Source organism: Crocodylus porosus, unplaced genomic scaffold, assembly GCF_001723895.1.
Source record: "Crocodylus porosus isolate Cpor-Errol unplaced genomic scaffold, CroPor_comp1, whole genome shotgun sequence".
Taxonomy (NCBI): Eukaryota; Metazoa; Chordata; order Crocodylia; family Crocodylidae; genus Crocodylus; species Crocodylus porosus.
In genome coordinates, this window is record NW_017728912.1 from 16764949 (window position 1) to 16778167 (window position 13219).

Sequence of the window (13219 nt, forward strand, 5' to 3'; positions counted from 1 at the left end):
TCTGAAATGTACAGCATCAGAAAGCTATTTAACTAGTAGCAAAGTAGTTACTTGAGATGCACCTCCTGGCTTCTTCAAAGAAAACATACAAGTCAAGTCTTGATTCTTCTTCCCTTGTGGTCAGTGTGCACTCTGGTGTGGCCAGACACTCCAATGGAAGAACAGAACAACTCCAGATTTATACCATGGCATTTGAAAGCAGAATTTGGTGTATTATAGACCCCAAAAGGTCAAATTCTGCATTAAACTTGCCTTACGTTGTCAGTGGTTAGAAGGGATATAAATCAGGGAAGAGTTTTGTCCTATATGTTTCAGGTTAAGTAACCTGGATTAACAGTTTCCACACTTCCAGGTGTAAAGTCATGGGTACTAAGAAATATAATCTGGCCCATATCTATGCCTACTGAAGACAAAACAACTGAAGGGTAAATGTTGCCCTTGGTGCCCAAACAAGTCAATACAATCCAATGTTCATTACTAAAAAGCCATCGTTTACCTTCACTATTATGCTACCTATCAGATCCTTATACTGCATGCTATGATGTGATAACTGGAGATGCATGTTAGTCCTTAATATTGAGCCCTACATCCTAAAGGTAACCTTGAGGGTTATGTGCTTATAGTGCAATCTTAACACTTTATGTAAAAGTAATTCAGTGTTGAGGGCGTGGGACCAGTGGGACACTGAAGTTAGGATATTCTTCCTTAACACATTGCTAGTAAAAAGAGAACATGCCATTATTGCTACATTTAACACTTGTACATTTTATTTAATTAAATCAGCCATTGTACACATTGCAGCTATGTATTGTTAGTGTTTGTATTTTTTTAAATCTTTAACTAATACATGCCCTCATAGATATATTCAGTGTTATCACCATGGGAACAAGATGCTGATTCATCAACTTAAAATTCACTTCTTCTCACAGTATTCAAGTTCTTTGATAACACAGCAAAAATTCAAAATTAAAAAGGTGAATAACCATTATGTTGTTACACAGAACATCTGCACCGCAAGTAACACAACAGAAATGCATTTCTTTAGCGCCCCCGTTCTTGAAGGTCATCTGGTGATGTCCTTGACACTAAGAAAGCCATGGTGTATCTTGAAATGTTTCATCATGGGTCTCTTTCATTTTGGCTGCCAAAAAATGCTTGTTTCCTGTTTGACTGCCAAAAACAGTTAGCACAGTGCCTTGTTTTGCCTGCAGGAAATTGGACCTCCCATGATATTTTGCTTTTTTGGCTTCACTACTTTAATGAGGAAGTGCCCTTGTTTTGTGGTGGGTTTTTTCTTTTGACTTTCTGAGCACTGAGTGAGTCACTTTTTTTTCCCCAGAGAAGAGTAAAATGCCTGATACGGTTGGAAAAATTTCACTCACCCCATGGAGGCCTCAAATCATTCTTCTCCTTTTTGAATATACTTTCCCTTTATCAAATAACTAAACTGTATCTTTATATGTATATATATATTATATGTTAAAATACTACAGAGCTCCAACCACTAGTAGAATAAGGTATAGGGCACAAAATATTTCAATCTTTTATATTCCCTTCTTTGAAAATAAAAGTGCAGAAATGCTATTATGGTTTTCAGAGGGTTTGTTTAGAAATATATAAACAAAGAAAATATTAACAAAAATTGCAAGGATTCTGCTCTAGTGAGCAAAATTAAAACAACCAAACAAACAACTTAATTTGAAGGTAAAAACTGCTCGCTCAGTGCTAAGAGGGCTAACACGTCATTGACATGATTAGAAGAGGGTTTGGTTTTGAGTTTTCAAATGCCACATGCATGTATCAGATAAGAGACAATCTTGATAAATCATGGTGAATTACTTAATCTCTTTGTATAGTGGAAAGTCTTTCTCCCATAGTTATCTACAGTGCAGTGGCCAGCAGGAAGTACCACCAATAAGACAATGTGGTTTGCTAAAGCAGTGATGAAAACAGGAAACTACTGTAGTTATAGCTGTTTAAAATACCCTGCCACATGTCCAGATCTAAAAGATTTTAATACCGTATGCAAATGTGCCATAGATATAGCTGCTAGCAAGTTGTTTACCTATTTTTTTTTTCTTCTGGAAATCCTTAAGTGGCTGTCCAAGAGTCTTAAAAGTATTGATGGCAACAGTCAGCTGTAATTTCATGGGAACAGCTGCATTTGAAGGGTAACAATCTGACTCTTAGAGCCTTTAATTATGATAGATCACTAAACTGGAAGTCCTCTGGATGCAGTAGATCTGCAGTGCTTCCTCTCCAGTGGGTCTGTGTGTTCAGTCGATTGTGTTAGCAATATTTTTAATAATCGCTGTTTATCAGTTTTGATAGACCTTGTAATCCATGAAGCTATTTCTAGTCGTAGGCAGTGAGTTTTCTTTCTTCTTTTTTTTGCAGTCTTATAAGTCCAAGCACTTTAACTACGTACAGTTTACATATTAATATCCCTTCTTATGATGCATGTACATAGTCACTTGAAGAGGCCTGTGGATGAAGTTGGCTTGACAAATGCATTTTCATGGAGCTAGTGCAGAAGCAAAGGAAGAGCAAAAAGTGGCAAAGTTGACAAGTTCTCAGTACAGCACAAAGATGTCGGCTTAGTGGATAAATCATCCTGAACGAAGGATGCTATCTTTGGTCACAAATTAGCTTTCGGGTTTAAAAAAAAAAGGAAGAGAAAAGAAAAAGAAATAAACAAACTGAATTCACTGCATATGCCCAAGGAGAAATGTCAGTGTCTTCCAGTGATTATGTAAGTTACAGAGTCTACATCTATAGAAGATTGTGAATGCTGCACACTAGATGGATGGATATGTCTATTGTGGAGATGTGGTGGCTTCTTGTTTAGCCTCTTGCTTCCAGTCCTCTTTGCAAAAATGTCTAAGAAGTTGCTGCAGGTCATGCTGGAGGTCATCCTGCGGTAGTGCTTCTGGTACATCCTCCAGCTGTTCCACATGAACATGTTTTCCATACTGGTCCTTCACCACAGTCCTCTTCTGTGTGCTGGCTTTATTCATTGTTGTCCTAAAGAGACATTGTCAGTAGAGAATAAATGTGGATTTCCCCCTCTCCTCCTTGCCTCTGCCACCCCACTTACCAGAGCTGTACTCTCCTACAATTTTAGAATTTTAAAATTTCTCTTCCCTGAATTGCATTAAATAGCCCAATACCTTTTTTAGGGGGACTAATGGACTGATAAGGCTCTGGGACTGTAGATTATATGAAAAGATCTGTAGCTATCAACAATCTAACCCAAACACTGAACTCAGATGCTCCAAACACATTCTGATTCAAAGCTTAAATGGATGACATACCAAAACCACATTTCCTGTTTTAATTAGCTTTTCACAATACAAACCAATAGGAGCTCTTGGATTTTTGTCACAATAATCATACCAAGCAACTTTACATGACAGTGAAATACATACTCTATTCTATGGGTGTGCAACAGCTATCTAATGATGGCCATTGTATTTGTTAGATTCTTCTTCAAAATGCAGGGCACTTTTATACTTGCTCCAGGGGTGGGGGTGGTGCTTTAATTAGAGCAGCTCCGACAGCTACTCTAATTAAAGCACCACCGCGTTTCATGTATCAGCATCCCTGTGCTTTAAAATGGTGACGGAGGTGCTTGAACTAAAGCTCATCAATTGACCTTTATTTCAGGTGCCCCCACTGCCATTTTTTAAACATTGGGACACTGATTCATGGGATGCAAGAGGTTGCTGGAGCGTGGTAATTTGCCACACTCCAGCAGACTTGATTAATTGAGCCTGCTCCAATGCACTGTAATTACAGCACGTCAGAGAAGCGTCCGTGATTGAGTACAGGTATCCCTAGTGCCATCAGTTTGGTTAGTTACTGTACACCCCCCTTCTCACCACTGTGCTATTTGATTTCTTCTGTACTTACCATTATCATTTCATTAGTCATTCAATTGCATTCATTTAATGTTACACGCTAATGTCTTGTTTAAAAATCATTCTAAATTTCTCCCCATTTCTTCCCCTTTCCAACTCCCTTGAAAGTGTTTTGATCTCCTCAACGCATTTCAAAACCACACTCATAATCTTGAACAATTTCAAATGTTATAAAGGCTGGCAATTGAAGCAAAATGTAGTATTTGAAACTTACTTATTTTGACCTAATAAAAAATATAACCCTTTAAGTTGATGCCCAGTGGCTTGAAATATTGATCAAACAGTACTTTTTGTTTGTTTGTTTGTTTTTCTGCTTGCATGTGCTCCATCCATAGATCAGTGCTTGAAAACTCTGTATTTGTTAATAGTGCTTGCAAAGAAGAGAAAGAGAAAACACGTGTCCAGTCAAAAGCATGCAGATACATATTTGAGACTTCAGTTGGGTATGGGACTATCCTAGATAACACTCCGTGGTTCTCCTGTCAGCATCCATCTGCATTTATTAATATCACCATCCTATAGAAATGCTTTTAACTGATATGCAACAAACTGTTTTCACTATTTCCCAAGTGTTTCAGCTTTGCAGTGACTAGCTAGAGGACAAAACAAATGACATCGTCATTTCTTCTGCATTTCCCTAAACCAGTGGTCTCCAACCTCTTTGGGTAGATCACTTTTTTTAATTAAAAAGCAACCCAAGATCTACCATGCACTGCACTGCTCCCCCCCCCCCCGCAGGTCAGTCTGTGGGGTGGGAAGGGTGGGGGGGCAGATCGAGGCAGAGGGACAAAAAATTATTTGGGGGCATGTATCCCCAGCAGGTAAGACTGTGGGGGAAGGGGAAGGGGGAAAGGAAAGGGCCATGGCGGGTGGGGGAGACCAATCAAGACCCCAGCAGTGAGGGAGGGCATGGGGCACAGGCAGGAGCAGGGGATGGGGGGAGTGGGGTCCTCGCCGAGCCGGGTGGTGGGACAAGCAGAAGCCCAGGGGCAAGTGTGATTGCAGGCTGACCTTTGTGCTCCAAGCCCTGCTGCAGCTGGCCTGGGCATCGCCTGACGCCATGTGCACCTGCTACCGGGCATGCAGGGGACAAGGCTCAGTCCAGCAGTGGGATGCATGTGGCATCGAGCTGCTCCTGGGCCAACTGCAATGGGGCTTGGGGCACAAAGCCCAGCCCACAATGGCAGCCGCCTCCGCTGCGCACAGATGGTGGGGGGCATGTGCCCCACGGGGCCTCTGCTGGGGTGCGCACAATGGCAGAAGCCCTCTGTGCCCCTGGATGAGTTGCCTGGTCTCAATCTTCCCACCACATACCTGGCTGGGGCCCCACTCACCTTACTCCTGCTCCTGCCTCTGCTGCACTCTGTCCCTCACTGCAGGGGCCTCTGTTTGACCCCCGTCCCTTCCCTCCCTCACGGACTGACCTGCTGGGTGGGGGAAGGCGTGTGCACACATGCACATGCATGCTCAGCCCCCCCACAGCCTGAGATCGACCAGTTGGTGACCACTGCTCTAAACACAACAGCCTTGCTGTTCTTCCTATTACACATGAAGAGGCAGAGGCATGTTTGCGCAGGACTCTGTGTAACTTCAGATGATTCTGAACCTTTTTTGTTGTTGTTAATCTACATGATTTCATCCTGTGCTTTCTTTTTTTTCCAGGTGATGTTCATCCCCAGTTGTATCTCTATCATACATTCTTTCCAAACAAATTATTTGCATTCATGGGGTTAAATTGAGAGGCACTATAAGGGCAAAAAGATCCTGACTTTAGCTGGTGAAATTAGTTTTCTGTTCTAAATAGACAGGATTGTATAAGGTACCTAAGGAAAAAGGCATCCCCTAGGCCTGGTTTTTACTTTGGTTTCCACTCAGACTTAAGTATTATACTCCACTCTTCAAGACTGGTTTAAAATAGTCACAAGGAGACTGTATATGGCAGCCTTTCCTGTAGTGCTTTTCATTATATTCCTGGACAGAGCTAGTCAGAAATTCAGAGCCAGCTCCAAGTTTTGGTTAGTAGAAAGCTCCTTCCTGGCGGATCCTGGTTACAATATCATTCTAACACTTCTGAGTGACGTTCTAGCCATTATGGGTCCAGGAATTATGCGAGAGGCAAAGGTATTTTTGAGGTAGTATCTTTTATTGGACTCACTCACTGGTTGGAATAAAATTAACAAGCTTTTGAATGCAAGGCATTCTTCATCGGGTCTGAGGGGAAAAACAAGGGCAGCAATAGTTAATGGTCAAATAGTTAAAAATAGTTAATGGTTAAAAGCAGGGGGTGCCTATATACAAGTATGGAGGCTGTAATTAATTGAGTCTGCTGGAGCATGGTAAATACCACACTCCAGCAGCCTCTCATGTATCAGTGTCCCTGCACTTCAAAATAACAGCAGGGGTGCTTGAAATAAAGCGCATAAGAACCTAGATACATGAGATGCTGCAACACTTTAATTAGAGTGGCTCTTGGAGCTGCTCTCATTAAAGAGCTCCCCCCAACCCCAGGACCACATGCACACAGTGCCTAGAGCTGTCAGATTAGAGGAGGAGGGGAAGGGGAAGGATTCCCAGAGGACTAGACAAACAATCAGCAGAAGAAAAGAAGCTTAATTATTAGTAGATCAAGACCTAGCAAAAGGGAGGATATAATAATAACAATAATAGTAACAATAATAACTTCCACAATAATAAAGACGCTCCTCCTTTTTGGTATGTCTTTATATTCCAGTAATCAAGCTTGACTTCTGTTACTGTTTGTCGACTGGGAATTTCTCTCCCCCACCTCCCACAACCTGTCAGCCTTATTCTCTGTTCTTAACTGTCAACTATCACTGGCCTTGCTTCCCTCCCTAGACTCAATGAAGAATGCACTGCATTCGAAAGTATGTCTAACTTTATTAGTTTCACATTAATCCAACCAGTGAGTTGATCCAATAAAAGATATCACCCCCCCAAAATCCTTGCCTCTTGCATATGTTAAAAGAAAGATAAGAAATACGCACTTGACTTAGGTGCTGGTTTCAATTTCAAATAAAGCTAAGCAGGATAAACTCTAGTACTTTGCTGCTGCTGAGAGGTCCTCCCCTGTCTTTATTGCATGATATAGTAGCAACACTAATGTTCATGATGAACTTCAATTCTCACTTACATGCGTGTTGTGTTGTACATGCATATACTAGTACTCAAATGGTGAAAAAAGCCATGTAAGACAACTGTATACTACCCTTAATTATTTTGTTAGCTCTAACAATCCATTACATCTCTCTCATGCCTCTGCTGTAAAACCAATCTAGTATTATGTCTTGTCCCAACACCAGTGAATGAGTCTTTCAATATATCTAAGTGGAGAGCTTTCTAGTGTCTGAATTTTCCTTAATTTTCACTCTGTTATCTTACATAACTTCATATTTTTGCAAATAAAGCTTTAGGTCCTGCCAAAGGGCCATAATTTAGATTTCAGAAATCATTTCACTTGCATACATTTTTGGTGTTAGTTTGTTAATCGTTTTCAGCCAAAACAGTTCACTGCCATGCCAACTCAAACCTTTTAATAACTGATCCATCCTCTTTCAAGATCTCTTTCTCTACTAAAGCAGGGAGCTGGACTTTTGTCTGGTTACCTGCATAACTCAATGCCTACAGTGAAACACAAAACAAAATCCTACAATAACTGTACTGCATATTTAAATAGTTTGAAGTTAGTGATAGTAAAGCTGAAAAAAAACCAGAGGTCAAGGAGGAAACAGGCATGAATCACAGTTCAGCACCTCACTACCCCTTGTGCCCTTGAAAAAGCTTCTCTAAAATATAAATCCCCACTTAAGAATACTTTCAGTTCCAGTATGGAAAGCAATATAGTTTGATACTATTTCCTTTTACTCCCTACCTGTACTGATATCCATCTACAACAGCTACTACAGCAACCTTCTTTCCAGCAACAGAAAGACTTGAGGCATCTACATCTTTCAGGGCAATTTTCAGCTGCCATTTCCCACTCTTTCTCATCTTTCTTCTAGAATGCCCACCTCCTCCCAGTGTTAGCACACAGGTAAGACCAGCTGTTCAACCCCCTGACTGTGCCGAAAGGAAAAAAATACGAGAACTGAAAGCATCTCACTGCAGTACCACCTCTTTTTTTCTGTTTTTTGCTGCTAATTAATAAGGTTTTCTTACTAGCTATACATGAATTTGTTTGGGTTATTTTTCTCCTACCTTCTGCAATATCATTACCTGAATTAAACTTTGTTGTTTTCTAAGGTAATTCTTTGGACTTCCCTCTTAAGCTAAAGTCTATCATTTAATGTACTGGGAGTTGGGGCAGCTTCTTGGAACTACATTTATAAGGGTGATTTAGGTGCCAGCATTTTGGCACCTGAATCGTTCACAAAAAATCCTTGCTGAGCTGTTGCCTAACTTTATAGGTGTAAATTTCTGCCTCTAGACAGGCTCGTAACTACATATATAGTCACAGCACTAAGCTGTTCGGCATTTCTTTCTATCCACAAAACCTAATCTGATAGGCACCCCTATACCTGACACACTGCACCACCATCAGAAGGAACTAATAGTCTCCTTATACCCAAAAATCTGGTGATCAGAATATCATTGCCTTGGAGTGGGGAAGCCTGGGATCAGTTCCTTCTTTTGCCTGATGTGGACACAGATCTCCCACCCACATATACTGTACATTAGTGAGTTACAGAGCGTTCTGAAACAGTCTCTCTCATTCTCTTCGAAGCTAGTCTCTTTTGCACAAATAACTAAATATTCAATGAGACAGAGAGTGATTCTAGCCCAGTGATTTAGATCATTTCTGGAGAAAACCCAGGTCCATCCTTGCTCTAATGAATATTTACCACTGCAGGTTTGGGACCAACTAAGCAGCAGCTCTGCAGAAAAGGACCTGGGGGTTACAGTGGACAATTAATTGGATATGAGTCAGCAGTCTGCTCTTGTTGCCAAAAAAGCTAACAGCATACTGGGATGAATTAATAGAAGTGTTGTCAGCAGATTGAGGGAAATAATTATTCCCCTCTATTCTGTACTGGTGAGGTCACATCTGGAGTACTGTGTTCAGTTTTGGGCCCCTCCACGGCAGAAAGGATGTGGACAAATTGGAGACAGTCCAGCAGAGAGCAACAAAAATGGTTAGGGGCTGGGGTACATGACTTCTGTTCCAGTACTTCACCACACTCCTAGAACAGTCTAGCTCCATCCTCTTGGGTAACCCCTTCAGGTAGTTAAAGGCTGCTATCAAATCCCCTCAGCCTCTCCTCAGAAGTCATATTTAGGCAGGTTACCCAGAGAGGTGGTGGAATCTCCATCCCTGGAGGTTTTTAAGGCCCAGCTTGACAAAGCCCTGGATGGGATGGTTCTGCTTTGAGCAGGGGTTGGACTAGATGCCCTGCTGAGGTCCCTTCCAACCCTCATTTTCTATGATTCTATGATTTACACTAAAAGGAACAATACCATCAAGAATGACATATATCTGAATGTCCTATATGTCAGTGTTTACAGTCTCTGAATTCAAATCTTGCTTCAGACTAGACAGAGGATAGTGGAGAGAAGAAAATGTTGAGAGAACTAGATATGTTTAATATGGTACAAAGGAGATTAAGGGGGACATGATAACCCTTTTCAAATATTTCTTATTGCCATCAAGGAAAAGGACTTGTTTTCTTATGCTGCAGATGGCAGGATGCAACACAATGATTTTAAATAGCAAGCAAACAGATTTTAGCTTCAGGAGTGGAAAGGGAGGGGGGAAATGAACCTTCGTCAATGAGAGAACAGTGGGATGATGAAAAGAGCTGCCGAGGAAGTTACACGATTTCCTTGACTGGAGATTTTCAAGGAGACCCTGGATAGGCACTTATCTGGGATAGTTCAGTAGTGCATCTTGCATTTGTGCAAGGGTTTGGCCTAGATGATCCCTGAGGTCCCTTTCAGTCCTATGATTCTATGGTTCTGAATCCATATCACAATGGGCAAAGCAAAGCGTGTGCCTGTGCCTGTACTGTATTGTATTGTGTATTGTATTGTATTGTAAGATAAATCCCTCTTTTCCTTTACCTTAATGAAAGAGCTGTGATTCCCAGGCTTTGTGAGTTTGCGCCCCATCACAGCCGGGTCAGCTGCTTTCCCCTCCCTAATACTTCAGACTCCACCACTGATATCCCTCAGCTATGGGAACTGAGGGCAATCAGAGGCTGAGATTCACACATGGCCCCCTAGGAACATTGCATGCCATCTCGGGCAGAAACACTGCTGTAGGGCATGTCTAAATTGACTGCAGTGGTGCTAAGCAGCACTGTTGCAAGAATGTGTTCTATTCTTGATTGCCAAATGTTGAAAAATGTAAGGCAGCCATCATTAAGAGTGGTGCTGACTGCATGTCACACAGCAGCTACACTTTGGAGAGGGGTGGGACAGGGAGGCAGTGTGCACAAAGAAGGAATGAATGGTATAGAGTAGGGTGGTAAAAGTTTTGACCTGAGGCAGAGTTGCTGAGTGGCACTTAAGCTTTGCTTTCTGGCTTACATGAATCCCATTCTTTAGGGGTCTAGTACTTCGCATGCATTTCAGTAGCAGCAAGAATGCATATAATTTGGCCTGAACTTTGTACTACATAAACCCTAAGGAAATTGATATTTGATCTTTGTTTCCCATGTTTCCAGCCTCCTAATAACAATCCATATTTCTGTACTGGTACAGACTGGGTTTTTATGTTACAATTTCTCCAATGGCTGTTCTGGATTTGTGACAAAATAAATGGAGGAAGGGAAATTCCTTGCTATTTTTTACAGGACGGTTTCTGTGATCTCATAATGATTTTTGCCTGACACCTTCTCTCTGGGCTGTAAAAAAGCAAACAAAAAAACCCAACCAACCTAACCAAAACTCTACTGTTGCTTCCCAATAGTTACTGAGCAGACAATGGCAAGGGGTAGGGTGAGGAGTTTGCGGTCCATATGGAAACAAGTAGTATTCCTCCCTATCAAGGGTAAAGGAGAGAAATCTACATCAATGTTGAATCTTTCCTTTTACTCTTTCACAGAATGAAGCGTCTGAAAACAGCAAACCGTGTTGGTGCATTTTCAGATTTATCTGCTCAAAAGTACTTTCAGATTTATTTCAACCCCTCTGTATTTTCAATTTGCCATGGAATTCAACACTGGATTTCAGGGGAGTCTTACAAACAGAATCTAATATTACTGTGAGGTGGGAACCAAAAATCTGTGACTTTAATATGTAAATAAAAGGAAGGACCCCTGGAAAATCTTTTTTCTACTTATACAAATCAGACAGGCTAACTGATTATACAGAGACATATCACAAAACATTAGGAATGTATGGGGGCAAAAGGACTGTAAAATTGGCCCTAACACATTGTAATGCTGTCATTCTTAATTCAAGTGGAATAAAAGACAGATGTTAACATTTTCCAAACAAATATTAAAAAATATTAATTCTTAGATTACAGAAAGGCTTAATTAATAAATATCTTAGAAAAATTGCAGTGCTCGCATAAATAACTGCCCCAAAAAAATCACAGAATCATAGAAAATGAGGGCTGGAAGGGACCTCAGGAGGCCATTTAGTCCAACCCCCTGCTCAAAGCTGGACAGTATACTTCTTTCACATTTGTATAGATACAGGGAATTTGAACTGATCAGAACATGTATTAGAAAGACAAAGCAGATGATAAATTGGAATGGAATTTCTTACTTATATTAAAATTACTTAACCTTTATCTGTAGCCATTTCCACCCCCTTGTCGTTCCCCCCCAGCCAGCTATACCTACTTGATTAGAAACTGATGCTGTTAAATCTATGCAACCCAACTCTACCACATAAACATACCATTTTAAATAACTAAATGTTAAGTGTCTAAATGTTAGTTAAATCCTACCAACTTCTGGATACAGAAAAAGCCTCTCTTTTGTACAAGATTTGGTAGAGTACTTGGAAGCAAATTCATTAATCATTAGAACTAACCGCTGCAAAGATATTTTATGACATATTGGGCCCCTTTACATGCGCAGGTAAAAGCATGATGGGATCTAATGTGTGATCCACACTATCATGCCACACATGCATGGCAGGAGGCATGATTGTGGGATGATACACTAGATCCCATTGTGCCTTATTGCTGGTAAAGGAGGAACCTGATCTTGGGCTCCTTCTGCACCAGCAAGAAGCATGCTCCTGTGGCTGGCAGCCCCCTCAGCTGAGAGGCTTCCAGCCCTGGGGGCACCCAGTGCCTCCCCTAAGGCTAGGAGATACAGCTGTCACAATCTCTCTGCTTCAGGAGTGCATGAAACCCCCAAGGCTGAGAGATTGCAGCTGTACCTCATGACTGCTGGGATCCAGCTGGGTCCTGGGACTGGGAAGCACATTACAGGGACCCACCACCCACAGCTCTGAGTACAGGCAGCTGCAGGGTGCTGCTGGGACCCAGAGTCAGCAGCTGTAGGGGCTGAGAGTCCCCCCAGTTGCAGCACTCCCAGCTACAGCTGGGCATGGTGCACCCCTGCGTCAGAGAAGACCCTGCTACACATGCAAATTAAAGCTTGATAACAACTAGCTCTAAAGTTAGTACACATTTTCAAGGTCTAATTATATACTGGTTGGAGCTTTCTTATGGTGTGACTGGTACTTTGCATGAGTAGCTGGTCCCAAGGTAACTGCATAATTAACCAGTTAATTGTGTGATACTTGTAATGTATAGAGGGGGCCAGTTGCTTACAACAGGAAAGGACTGGAGTCAGTCTCCAGCCTCCACTATGTGCCACCAACGCAACCGCATGGACTTCAGTAGGACTGCATGGGTGTATACGAACCAAACTGTTCTCCTCTATTTTGGAATATTGTCACATTAGTTCAAAGCTTTCATTTGGAAGGCATTTTACCTCTTCAAAATCCTCTTTGGCTGATGGAAGATCAGTGGCTAAACTAGCATCTCCCAGGTGTTTCTCCATTCTCTCTCCTTGTACCAGGGTGGTCTTTACAACTTTGCTGACCTTACGGCCTTCCACTGGTTCAGACTGAAATTCTGAGGCACTAGACAAAACAGTGGGCTCAGAGAAGGTCACCTGGTGGGTGAGATGATGGGAATATTAGGTGTGGATTATATAACATACAGATATCTCTTTTGCCTGTTCTTATTTAACCACTTGCTCAAATTATTTCTTTTGAAAATATTTTGAACAGCAATAAATAATATCTCACTTTCTGTGGAAAGATGCTCTGTGTGTGTAACTTAACTCTTCTAAAGTGAAGTATGGGTTATATCT

General features: G+C 41.5%; 1 protein-coding gene across 11 annotated transcripts in view; it reads right to left on the reverse strand.

Moving 5' to 3' along the window:
* Positions 1–745: 745 nt before the first annotated feature.
* ANK2 (ankyrin 2) overlaps positions 746–13219 on the reverse strand; it is a 550591-nt gene continuing 538117 nt past the window's right edge. For all 11 annotated transcript variants that reach the window (XM_019534075.1, XM_019534077.1, XM_019534078.1 and 8 more), the window contains 2 exons: positions 12836–13018; positions 746–3024 (listed from right to left, as the gene is read on the reverse strand). In XM_019534075.1, coding sequence (XP_019389620.1) covers positions 3010–3024; positions 12836–13018 — 198 coding nt within the window. In that variant the 3' untranslated portion in view covers positions 746–3009. The remainder of the gene's footprint in view (positions 3025–12835; positions 13019–13219) is intronic.